Here is a 13,127-nt window from a genome sequence, read left to right on the forward strand (position 1 = left end):
GGCCTAATCTGCTCTGTGTTTTCTGAGAACCTTTACATTGCATTAATCTCAAACAAAGAAGGCTTTTTTGGCACACACACACCTTCCCGCCCTGTGCCCACACATATGTGACATGGTCCATACCTCCACACTAATCCACTCAACTATTTATACTCTGTCCTTTCAAAATAAGAGTGTGATGTAAAGCTGTTGTATGAAGTTAATCCATGGCAGATCTCAGAATGCTGGAAACTCATGTGACAGGCTAACTCCATAAACCACAAGCAAAACTATAATGAGAGGATAAATACTATACAAGCCTACTGTACACAGTCGTTACATAAGAAGAGTTCTCATCAAGGTGTCACAGGGCAAAGCCTTAAAAGACAAAATGGGTAAAGGGAATCTAATATAACAATAGTTAGAAGAGGTCAGTAAGACCCCCTTGCCTACAGAAGTTGGTAGATCAATCCCTTCCCTGAGTAACTTTTTAAATAAGTTGTACTTTTCAGAGTTTCTAGCAGCATACTTTTCCTCCTACTTGAGTAATATTTTTATTATACATTGTTATATTGTTGTTGACAATATGAAATGATTTGTAAATTTGTGTTTCTTACTGCTTCAGATAGGATTTTTTTTCACATTTTTGACTCTATCCTTTGAAAACTCCAGATTTTGTGTATTATATTAATACTTTGTCATTTCACTTACATTGACTTCAAATTATAAATCAGGTGTTACACTATCTTTAAGTTACTCTTATTTGAGTAGCCAGTATTTGAGTAGAATTTGAACTACTTTGTACTTCTACTCTAGAAATATTATTTTGAAGAAACATCACTCTTGCTTGAGTGCATTTTTTAGCTACTTCTGATTATAATGAATATATTTTGTGTGTTTGGTGCCAAGAGATGTTGAGTGCTATAATGTGCGCCAAACACCTTGATCACTGATGAAGACTAGTTGCAAGAGACCTTGACTGTAGGGTGCAGGCTTGTCTTGGTCTCCTTCAGTTTTGACCCTGATCCGGCTGGTCCCTCAGAGCAGAACAGCTGTAGTTTATCACTGGAGTTTATCATGTTATGTGGACCCTGACACTTCACTGTGGCCCACAGGGCCGCATTCCTCCTGGCTCCAGCTCAAAGCTCCAAAATCCCACTGGAACTCGGGACCGAAAGGGACACATGGCTTTGACACATCTGTGACATGAACAATAGACCACGTTATTTATAGACCTGACTCACTACTACTGTAAAACTAGGCTACTTTTACCTCAGCACAGTAAAATGTTATTAAGCTAGTTAGCCTTAACACTATTACCAAAGTCTTTTAAGTATTTTTGAACTTTTCGCATGCATTATACGATGTCAAATCTAATGTTTTAGGAAGTAAATGTGCTTGTCCATTTTAGTAGACTGTTAGTTATTATAACTTTTAGTTTTATTACTTACATTTTTTTTACCTTGTAGTTCCACAAAAACACATTACTTAAAGCTTTGACCAATGCCTAATTGGTTTGAACTTGGTGCAGGAGCCTCCTCCCATCAATGGCTCCTCGGCACCAGTGGGGGGGGCAGTCTGTGGACTAATAATTCACTGTTAACGTCTGGGACAATATACATCACCCTTAGTGTAGAAATCCAACCCACCAGCTCCTACTGATGAGCAGAGTCAGAATAACCACTGTGGCACATCACGTTTCCGTTGGAGACCCTGGTATAATTATTTTTCTTTTTTTTAAATTAGAGCTTTTAGTTTAGCGCTACAATTTCCTAGTTTCCTGAACGCAACTCGCTAATGTTGAATGTACTTGCGCATGCGTCGTTTCAGTTCTTCCTGGTTACGTCTGCTGTTTTACTTCAGTTTGATTTATATGATTATTACTATGTTTTGAATGTACATCTGTGTCTGATGTGAGACTCGTGAACATACAGAGATGGCGTGTACGGCGGGATGCACGTTATTGCTCGTGCTCGCGCTTGGAGCCGCACTGAGAGACACGCACGCACGGGAGTTCACGGAGGAGGAGATGGAGGCGATCAGGTAGCACGCACCTGCCCCACAACTACAGGCCAGCCACTTAAAACTGCATTATGTAACTTTGCTGGTGGGGGCTCCGCTACTTGTCTCAGTTAGGATGTTGGATGTTGGGGAGTTCCACAGTGTGGCATTCTATTTTCCTTGCTATTACTCAAAAAAAACTTTTGAAAAACATGCATTCTGACTGTGAGTGGGTCCATCTCTCCACAGATTTCACCTGTAATATGACCTGATTGGGATACCAATGTCCTTGTCCTTATGGAGATGGATACATTTAATGCCACACAAGCAGAAACATTACAGGCACAACAACAAAATCTCAATGGAGACAAGCAGCATGTGCCAGGTGCCTCTAAAAGTTACACAGTGCATCTTTAACAGTTAATTGGGCTGTGTGCGGAAACGGCAACCAGAGGGCACACGTCGATGACAACAAATCCTCTTAATTATGAAAGAAGAAAGGCAAGACAGTTGCAGGGAGACTATTATAACAAAGTAAGACATAACCTAAACATACAACAACAACATAACCAAAAAGAGTGAGTAAAAGATTAGAACCACAGACTGTGTATGATTAGAATATAATTGTAAGCAAAATCCTACCTGACTGGTTTGCATGGGTTAACCGCCAACAACTCAAAACAACCAGCTGAGAGATGAAGAGTAAGCTTCAGGAGAAAAAGCAGATAGGAGATATCCACTTTAAGAACGTAACCAGGACTTAAACTTAGTTTTTCTTTAGGTCCAGGATACGGTCCATGTTTTATCATGCCTACAACAGTTACTTGGACCATGCCTTCCCCTATGATGAGCTCCGCCCCCTCACTTGTGACGGACAGGATACCTGGGGAAGGTAAGGCAGATACATACTCCTCATGTGTGTGACCCTTCCCTCGATGATGACTCTGAATTCTTTCATATCCATTCCAGTTTCTCTCTCACTTTAATTGATGCACTGGACACTCTCTTGGTGAGTCCTCCAAACACAAATCACATCTCAGTACTGACCAATGACAGCGAAGCAACCAATCATAGCCCTGAACTAACTAATTGCGCCTCATCACTGGCAGGACCAATCACTGTTCAGGACATTTGTATATCATGTACTGCTGTTCATGTCCATTGGGGGGCGGTCTTTTGCAGGTTTTGGGGAACAGAACTGAGTTCCAGAGAGTGGCCTCTCTGCTTCAGGAAACGGTGGACTTTGATATTGATGTCAATGCTTCAGTTTTTGAGACCAACATCAGAGGTAAAAAACCTCTTCCAGTCCTGCTTGAACAGAACACCTTAAGGTTTCTTCTACATTTGTCATTGACTGTTCAGATCTAATTAGACATATTAATGTTCCTTCTAAACATGTTCAGATGTCCTTGAACTTGCTCAGTCTGACCTCCTTCATTTCATTCTTAATTCTGTTCACATTGTTATAAATCTGTTATTATTCCTAACTTGGAACGCTGTTTCTTATTGCAGTGGTGGGAGGTTTGCTTTCTGCTCACCTTCTCTCAGGTCGGGCTGGTCTGGACTTAGAGCCTGGTTGGCCCTGTTCAGGTCCATTACTTAGGATGGCAGATGACGCGGCCAAGAAACTGTTGCCAGGTCAGAGACACAATTAACCAAAAATATATGAAACATGTACCGAACATCACATTAGGTATAATTTAAATATTGAAATATCAATATAATACAATTCAAATTTTGTTAGTTTTTTTTTTGGTCAATGTTTCTTAAGTCTCCAAGTCTCTCTCTCCAGCTTTTGAGACCCCCTCTGGGATGCCATATGGGACAGTGAATCTGCTCCGTGGAGTCAGTCCCTCCGAGACCCCAGTCACCTGTACAGCTGGAGTGGGGACATTCATCCTGGAGTTTGCAACTCTGAGCCGACTCACCGGGAACCAAACCTACGAGGACCTGGCCCGCAAGGCTCTGCAAGCTCTGTGGGAGACCAGGTCCAGCATTGGACTGGTACTGACCGTGGACTTCATTCAGAACTGAACCTGGACTAACCTTAGCCTGTTTTGGTCCCCAGGTGGGAAACCACATAGATGTTGTGACTCAGAAGTGGGTGGCTCAGGATGCAGGGATTGGAGCTGGAGTCGACTCCTACTTTGAATATTTGGTCAAAGGAGCCATCCTCCTCCAGGACTCAGGGCTACTGCACATGTTCCATGGTATGGCTCACAAAAGGATAGAATTTGTCCATGAATTGAGTCTGTCATTTGAACAGCTGATGTTTAGATGTAAAATAGATAATGAGATGCAACTTTAAGATTATTGTATGCGAAAATTGTGTAAAAGGCTGAATCAAGCCTTTATTACTTTGATTTATTTCAGAATATGACAGAGCGATCCAGAACTACACTCGGTTTGATGACTGGTACCTGTGGGTCCAGATGCACAAAGGCACTGTGTCCATGCCCGTCTTCCAGTCCCTAGAGGCATTCTGGCCTGGGCTACAGGTAAAACTTATCTGGGAGGAGTGGGATCATTGGGCAAACACATAAATGCCACCCTAGTACTAGTTTAGACTAAACTTGATTGTCAATGGCCTTTAGTCTTTGATTGGCGATCTGGAAAGTGCAATGCGGACCTTCCAGAACTACTATTCGGTCTGGAGACAGTTTGGAGGACTTCCAGAGTTCTACAGCATTCCACAGGGCTATACTGTGGACAAGAGAGAGGGCTACCCTCTTAGACCTGGTAAGAAATAAACAGGATTTACCCATTTATACCAAAAATTGACTTACCCAAAACAACGCAGCACATGGCCCAAACCATTTTAATAAATTTTTTTTTACTGTGTGTGTGTGCGTGCATAAGCAAGTAAGCAAGTAAACAAGTAAACTAACCACAAACAATTTAGACCAGACACGAAGCCACCTAGACAAGGATATGACACTAACCAGGGTCAGGACCAGTGCAATACATGACATGTATCAATATTAGATTTAAAATAAGTAATGAGTTAATTAAGAGTGTATATTCCTTTTCTAATTGTATTATATATGTGTGTGTGTGTGTGTGTGTGTGTGTGTATAAATATGTATTTCTGATTTATTTAAATATATTTTGGGGTTTCAGAGTTGATAGAAAGTGCAATGTACTTGTTCCGAGCCACTGGGGATCACTTGTACCTGCAGATGGGCCTGGACGCTTTGGAGTCCATTGAAAAGATCAGCCGCACACCATGTGGATATGCCTCAGTGAGACTACTACTACTACTATTACTACTATTACTACTACTACTAAGACTGGGTATTTTTATGTATTATTTCAGTTTTTATATTTTTTATGACTCTAGATTAATATAGTCACAATATAACCATTTCAAAATCAGTTTTGATACTAAAAACTTAAATTGTTTATAAAGTATAATTTTGATACAATCTGTTTCAGGTGAAAGATCTGAGGGACCACCAACTAGACAACAGGATGGAGTCCTTCTTTTTGGCAGAGACAATTAAATACCTTTACCTGCTCTTTGACCCCACCCATTTCCTGCATGGGGGAGGGCCATGGGAAGAAGGGGGTGGGCCATCTGGAAGGTGTGTGCTTGGGACAGGTAAGTTAATTTCACACACATTGGAGTTGTTTAGCATTTACACAGATTGAATGAAAAGTACAATTAAATTAAAACTTTTCAACAGGAGCCTACATCTTCAATACTGAGGCCCATCCCATCGATGCTGCTGCTTTGTACTGCTGCCATAGCCATGAGTCTGACCAGTCGGAGATTAGGAACATTTTACTGGGCCAGCCCACTGCATCATCTACTGGTCAGTCACAAAGCTCAAATCTTAGATGTCCAGTTCAACCCTTCAGCTCTAGACTTGCAGTTACAGGACAAGTCTTCAGTGAGAACAACTAAAAAATATGTGAACCAAAACTAAACTGGGACAGAACAGCATTATAACAATGTTTTAAAAATACATGTTTGTTTGTATTTAAAGATGGCGTGTGTTACATTTGTTTTTAATTTCAATAAAGACTCATTTGTTTTTTCTTAAACGATGTATTTATTTAAGCGTTCATCTGGGAACTGGAGGGGTACTGTTGCATCATCATTCCCATGCCTAGTACAAGTCCTGTCACAGTACTATAGCTGAAATAAAAAACATACAAATTTAGACTTAATTTAAACAGCTTTATTTACAAAAATACCACAAACAAACCCTCTTCGTCCTGATATGAACTGTTCCTCTGTAACTTCAATGTGCCACTACTAGCGTAATATTTGTTAATTATTATACGCCATCTGTAAAGAACTACAGTTGAGATGAAACATAAACTCGGTTCCTAAGCATAATTACCTGCACTGCATGCCTGTACATTATTTAACCACAGTTTGTTAGCAACACATAGGTTGAGTTAGGTTCACAAATAGCCTCAAACAGCAGAACACTTTGCTTCATATCCTAGCTGACACAAAGATATTTTCAGCCACAAAGGGTAGTAAAGGGACATTTTTAGTGCTGATCTGGAACATCAAATAAAGCTGTATTCTGTCCTGAGTGAGATTGCTCCCTCTAAGCACTAAACTGTACAACGTTTTTGATACATGTACTATATATTATTGTTGCTGTATTTTCTGTGTAGTAATATTTCTCTTCATTTGACCCATTGCCCTCATCTACTGCACCTGTCAGGAGCAGTGGACCAGATCTGAGCCAGGATCCTGGTTAAGACTGCTAAATAGTGTTTCTGTCATGATTTTGTGAACTTGCTGAATTGACGAGGTGGTTAAATGACGACGACAGTGATGGAGTCATCAGAGTGTTGCTGTGGAAACTGTGATGCAGCGGTCACCGTGGAGACGCTCAGACAGTCGCCATGGAGACCCTCAGATGGAAACGAGAGTGAAAGAATGAGCTGGACCACACTCTCACCTCAGTCATCTTTAACAACTGTGAACTGGAATCAGAAAAACACTGGTTTAGAGCAAGGGATTGGGGCTCTAAGGTGTCAGGTGTACAGTGATTTTTTTTGGTAGCAGTAAAACAGATTTGTTTCGTAAAGATGGGAATAAAATTTGCTAAATGCACACAGTGTGAAACTGAGGTTCCTCTACTGAGGAAATCTCAGGCTGTAGTGCCATCGTTGTCTACAGGGGGAGAAGAGAGAGGTCTGAGGAGGTGGTGCTGCTAATGATGGCAATTATGTAGATAAACGCATTTGCCAGCTCCAGGTCAAGTAAAATGGCCACACACCAAATTAATGAAAAAAATGTATTAAAAAAATAATAATAAAAATAAAAAATGTTCAGATTGGTTCACAACCAAGCCTGGATCCAAATTTGGTTGGGACATGAGGCTGTTGTAATATTTTGACTTTTAATTTCACCATATTTTTATTTTAATTAAAAAATATATATAAGCCTATATTGTTGTTAAAACATATTTTTTCCTTACATGAATATCAGGGCCTTTGGGCAAATTTTACTCTAGAGTTATACCTGAATATTTACACCTGTCTGACAACAGAATATGTATTGTTTGATTAGCTTGTAACCTACTAGAAACTACTCAAGTCAAAATGAATTTAAACTCATATTGAAGTATTTCTTTTTTGCTGTGTACTTAGTCTGAAACCAAATTTTGTTTCACAAAGTGTATTCACATAGTTATTCACAGTTTAATCCAGGACCCGTTTCCTCTCCTTTAGAAACAGTCACAGAGTTCTTATCAGCATTGGATCTTGTTCTGGTCCACATGAGGTTTGGACTTGGTTCTGATCATCATCTGATATGTGTAAACACAGGTTTTAGGTTCTTCTGTTTTGGCTCTGTTTCTAGCCTTAGTTCTGGTCTTGTGTAGATAGTCCTGGTTCTGGTACTTGTTCTGGTTTGATCAGACTGTAGTGACAGACAGGAGCGGACTGGGCCAGCCCTTGCTCCTGTTTTCTGTTCTAGTCCCATGGCTCAGCAGCTCCTCAATGGTGGTCCACTCGTCAAGAATCTGCCTGGTCCTTATGCGGTCCAAGTTCTGGTCTCTCAGGACCATGAGTGGATCCTGGTCTGGCCCAGAACGACTCTGGGAGGATCTGATCCGGGTTTTGTGTCCTGGTCTGCGGCGATCTTGGGGAGGTGGGAACAACTCTTCATCAGTGGTGACATCACTCCTCTGATGGACCAATCGTGGAGCTCGATGCCTCCGAAGTGGCCTCTGATTGGGCGATCTGGGGCTGGACTGGACTGTGCTGTAAAACTGGGGAGTGGACTCTCGGTTGGACCTAGTTTTGAGAGTCTGAGAGGTCCGAGTCAGAGGACTGTGAGGGTTTTGGTCCAGGCTAAGGTCTCTGGTCCGGTTAACCTTGGTGAAGACTTGATCCAAGGACTCTCTGGATCTGGTTGTGATGGGTTGTGGGGTGTATGTAGAAGAATTTTGAGCGATTTGGTTGAAGTCCTGGTTTTGGTCTTGGTTTAAGCTGGGTTGTCTGTCATGGGTCAAACTCCGATCCCATTGGCTGGTTCTGGATAGGCTCCTCCTAGGTGCAGTGCTGATCTGATTAGACCTGGTCTCAGATGGAATGCTCTGGGAGGTCCGGGTCTCTGAAGCCTGGAGGGTGCAGGGATGGCTTGCTCTCCTCCGATGCTGGTTCTGATTCTGGCTGAGATTGGTGAAAGTTTGGCTTCGATTTGGTTCTGTTAAAGTTCTGGATCCATCTTGCAGCCAGAGCGCTCTTCGCTGGCAGGGCTCAGTGCGGCAGCCTAAAAAAAAAAAAAGATTGTAGATGACATCACAACATTAAAGTTCTGTAGAATTATTGAAACAAAACAGGATCAATGACATCATAGTCCCAACAGAACCTGAATTAGTACACAAAGAGTGCACAGAGTACAACTGACTCACTGACCGAGGGGTGTGGCAGCAGGTGAACGCTGTCGCTGTAACCGGGGGCTGTGTTGCCGGGGAGATGTGGGGCTGCGTTCTGGACGATGAAAGTGAACCGTTGTAGTGGTACTGTTGCCTACGCTGCAGCTAGCCCTAGATCCTGACTCTGGGATGGACTGCATCTCCCAGAATCCCCTTGGATCCGAATGTTGATGCGTATAGTGAGGAGCGGGACTAAGAACCAGACACAATAAGGCTCATTACACGTGTCTTCATTTGATCATAGAATTTCAGAGTAATAATATGCACTTAAAAGCTATGCAAGCTTTTTACCATCCAATGTGGTAATACAGCATTGGCTCATTAAGAAACTTTCAAACTAAACTATTCTGACCCACCTCCAGTTCTCAGGAATTGATTGCAGTTCCCAGCGTCCTCTCTGAAGATGCGGGCGGTGATGTCCTGGGGAGGGGCCGACAGCTCTAGGGGCGGGGCCTGCAGTACTGACACTGTGAAAGCCTGAATCACTGGGCTCTGATGTCAAAGATGATGTCAAAGAGTCTGATGGGGAGGAGCCACGGGATGAAGGGGTGTGGCCTGGGAGTGATGACACAATGTCAGTCTCTGCCTCCGAGAGCAGCATCCCCTTGAGGAACTGAGAAGAATTGCAGGGGAAGTTCGGAACCAGACCAGGACCAGACTGACCCTGATCCAGATCCAAGGTGGGATCTGGCCTGAGGTCTGGAGGAGGCCAGGGGCATGCGAACTGAGGAGAAACAGGAATGATAGAGAATGTTAGTCACTGAGTAGCCTGGCCAATCCTCTGACTTTTGAATGTTTTTGGTTCTCAGCCTCATCCTGCAGCCTGAGTGGTCAGTGAAGACATCTCACATTACATATAGACTGCTTTTCTCTGTATAATAGAATACCGACAGATGACTCCACATATTTTAACTTAAGCTAATTCTTCTCTGATTAAGATAAGCCCCTGCTCAGAAAAGGTATGTTTGCAAAATACTATTTCATGTAAGTTTTTGAGGTAGAGGCATGAGGTATAACATGATTCAAATCTTAAAAATGTGTATTTAGTAGAACATGGCATTATAAGAGATTGTACCTGGGTCTGAAGCCACTCTGGGTCCACCTGGTCCATTTGATCTAGGCTGTAGGACACACTTGGGACACAGCTAGCAGTGGGAAACTGGTCATGTGACATGTAGGGGTAGAGGTCCGGTGGAATGTAAGGTTCACCGTAGCATGGCCTCTGAGTTTGACCCATCTCCCAATGAGCTTCAATTGGTCTGTACTGACCCCGCCCTCTCTCTTCAAGCTGCACTGTGATTGGTTGACCAAATTCATCTCGGAAGTGTAGCTCTTCGGGGCCATGGGAGCGCTGCAAGGGCCGAGGCTTAGACTGAGGAACACAGAACGCATTAAACTGCTGGACCAGAAATTAGTGTTGGTTGATTTTCAGTAGAATTACTCTTCAAAACAACTGGTGGTAAGCTACCATTGTAGCCACAGCTGCTCTGGGGCAGAGTGATGGAAGTGAGGCTGCCAATCTGTTCCATCAGCCCCTCTGACCATCACTCACAGACACACCACATTCAAACATGGGTGAAGTGCCTTGCATAAGGACAAAACCTCTGTGGCACTGGATATTCTCAATGGTCCCTCATTCAAGTACTAACTAGTGCCAGCCATGCTTAGCTTTTGAGATCTTATGAGATCAGACTTTGACAAGCCGGTCTGATGAGTAAGAATGCATGCTTTTGAGGGATTTTTTCTCAAATAATAATCATGTCATAAATTAAATAAATACAAAATAGTTAGGTTTAATGTCATACATTACATGGCGGACCATTTGTTTTTGCTTTATGCTCAAGTTTTGAAAACATTCCCAATCTCTATTGTGAACCGAGAGCGATGTGGAGGCGGATTCAGGGTAATGTGTTCTAGTGAGTTAAAGAGCACAGGGCAGTACAGCTGTGCTCTGGGGCAGTGCTGGTGGATTGTGGGAAATGTAGTCCAGTGTTGTCCACTGTGTTAGAGAGCACAGAGCAGTACAGCTGAGTGGGTCTGAATGTGTGACAGTGATGTGACCTGACGTTTGAACAGCCCACCGCACTGACACACACACACACTCGGAGAAAAGAGAGTGACCGAGTTTCTTGTCTCTCCTCTAGCTGTGAAACTGCCTTGAGTCAACATAATCCGGCCACAAAGACTTCTAAGACTAATTTACACTATCACATTTGAAAATATTAATAATGAAATAAATAATACAAAAAATACATTCAGCATTTCAGTATAGAACAGGGTTGTCAAAAGTATGAAAAATCAGATAGCTAATCAATTTAAAACCATTACAGAAACTAGATTCTCATTTGAGTAGGTATCAAAACTAAAAATAGTCACATCAACAGGATAACAGTTTTAGAATGAATATGAGCTATATCAGAACTAATATCAAACCATATGGTATAATAGTTTAAGTAATATGATTATTTAGTGTTAAAAATTACAATATTGCCTAAAAAAGGGATTTTAAAATTTAGGTATCAAAATCAGTACTGAGTTTTAAATTTTAGTATCAAGACAACACTAATAGAGAATAATTTTATTTTTTACAGTGAACCAAAACTTTAACACTAACGCTCAATAATGATAGAGCTGCTGGTGTTGCATTAGACAAGTGCCTAATGAGCAAATGTATTTTAAACCCTGTGGTAGCACTCCATATTTTTACTTCTGTCTGAGTTTTCCCCAAAAGCTTAAGGCTCCTCTATCAGAGTGCATAATCATCACCATGTCTCTCCACACAAGAACCAAAATACAGGACTAAAGCAGGACTGGATCCATGCCCTTGTACTGTGTGTACTCTTCTGTCCAAAAGCTTTAGGATCAGAACATCTCATTCATCAGGACAACTTCACACTTGCACACACACCAAATCACCACATCAAAACAGCATCTATACTGGTACTATAGTACAGCCGACACTAAACCTGGACCAGACTAGGATTACACCAGGACTAGATCAGGACCAATGCAAATATCAGGACTAAGCTGAAGTGTGAAAGTATCCTAATAACATCTGAACCAGATGGACTAGACCACTTTGAACAATCCAGGATAAATACAAGAATAAATAGGATCTAAAATAAGTATAAACCATTAAAGGTACACTATGTTTTCCTGATGAAGGGTCCACCACCTGCTTGTCTCCATGAGAATGTTATTGCTTTGCCGGGAATGTTCCATAGTTTGGCATTAAATTTATCTGTCTTCATAGACACAAGCAGGAATATTGAACAAATGCAATATAGGCATGTTCAATGTCATTCTGTGGAACATTCCAGGCTAAAAAGGAATATCTCCATGGAGATACGCATGTGTTGAACCCCCACCAGAAAAGTTGCATAGTGCACATTTAAAGAGGAGCAAACAAGCTAGAAATCAAGACTAAATCAGGTCAAAATCAGAACTATAGTCAAACTGTAAATCGGGACTAAACAGCTCCTTCCTCCTCTGCCCACTTGACAGTGAGACTTAAGCCTCCACATCCTCACCTCTCTCCTCTCTGTGTAAAACAATTCAGCTGTCACTCTCTCTGCTGTCATTCACTGCCCCACTGGATTCACATTTAACTAGTGCATCAAAGCCATCGCTATACTGTAGACAAATCTGGTTCATTCCTCTTATGTAAAATGGGATATTGTGCTGACTCTTATTTCAAAATGTGTGAGTGCTGTATTTTCTGTGTGATTGTGTTGGTTCATGAAAAGATTGACTCACCCTATTCCTGCCTCTGCTCACACTCAATCTGCAGCCCATCTCTGCACATTCAACCAAGGAGACGAGGAGAGGAGACGAGGAGGCAAGGGAAGGAGAGGGGAGAGAAAGCCAGACACACAGATCCAAGTCTTGGTCCAAGTCTAGATCCAGGTTCAGGGAGGTGCAGACCGGAGCCAGCTGCGTGCGTCTTGCTCTGAGTGCGTCTCATTTTCAAACTGAGATTCCCCCACAATGCACTGTTTGGTGCTGTGGACTGCAGCTCCCAGCATGCAGCAGGCTCACAGATGAATGGCATCATGGGAGGTGGAGTCCAAAGAGCCACACATAATAAACCATGAAAAATTCAATCAGTGTAAATTAAAAATGCCAGTGTGACCTCTATACTTTTAATTGATTTCAGTGTCATAAATACGAACTGTTGAGTTATATATTAAAGCTGTAGGTGTTTCATCCACATTATAACATTTTGTTTATACTTAT

At 42.0% G+C, this 13,127-nt stretch overlaps 2 protein-coding genes across 2 annotated transcripts; one reads left to right on the forward strand and one right to left on the reverse strand.

Annotated features, from left to right (window-relative positions):
• Window positions 1-1,775: 1,775 nt before the first annotated feature.
• Window positions 1,776-6,025, forward strand: edem2 (ER degradation enhancer, mannosidase alpha-like 2). The gene is made up of 12 exons (XM_033969145.2): window positions 1,776-2,022; window positions 2,762-2,872; window positions 2,950-2,989; window positions 3,163-3,268; window positions 3,493-3,618; window positions 3,773-3,984; window positions 4,049-4,190; window positions 4,354-4,478; window positions 4,575-4,719; window positions 5,101-5,222; window positions 5,416-5,581; window positions 5,667-6,025. Exons 1-12 carry the CDS (start codon window positions 1,916-1,918, stop codon window positions 5,885-5,887), a joined length of 1,623 nt encoding a protein of 540 aa, XP_033825036.1. The 5' UTR covers window positions 1,776-1,915; the 3' UTR covers window positions 5,888-6,025.
• LOC117373805 (uncharacterized) lies at window positions 6,025-12,880 on the reverse strand. Its single transcript, XM_033969910.2, has 5 exons — window positions 12,648-12,880; window positions 9,967-10,263; window positions 9,248-9,615; window positions 8,872-9,083; window positions 6,025-8,725 (listed from the first exon to the last, which is right to left on the reverse strand). The coding sequence occupies exons 1-5, from the start codon at window positions 12,684-12,686 to the stop codon at window positions 7,866-7,868; spliced, it is 1,776 nt and encodes a 591-aa protein (XP_033825801.2). The 5' UTR covers window positions 12,687-12,880; the 3' UTR covers window positions 6,025-7,865.
• Between the last annotated feature and the right edge of the window lie 247 nt (window positions 12,881-13,127).

The sequence above is a fragment of the Periophthalmus magnuspinnatus genome, chromosome 7 (genome assembly GCF_009829125.3).
Source record: "Periophthalmus magnuspinnatus isolate fPerMag1 chromosome 7, fPerMag1.2.pri, whole genome shotgun sequence".
In the NCBI taxonomy this organism is placed as follows: domain Eukaryota; kingdom Metazoa; phylum Chordata; class Actinopteri; order Gobiiformes; family Gobiidae; genus Periophthalmus; species Periophthalmus magnuspinnatus.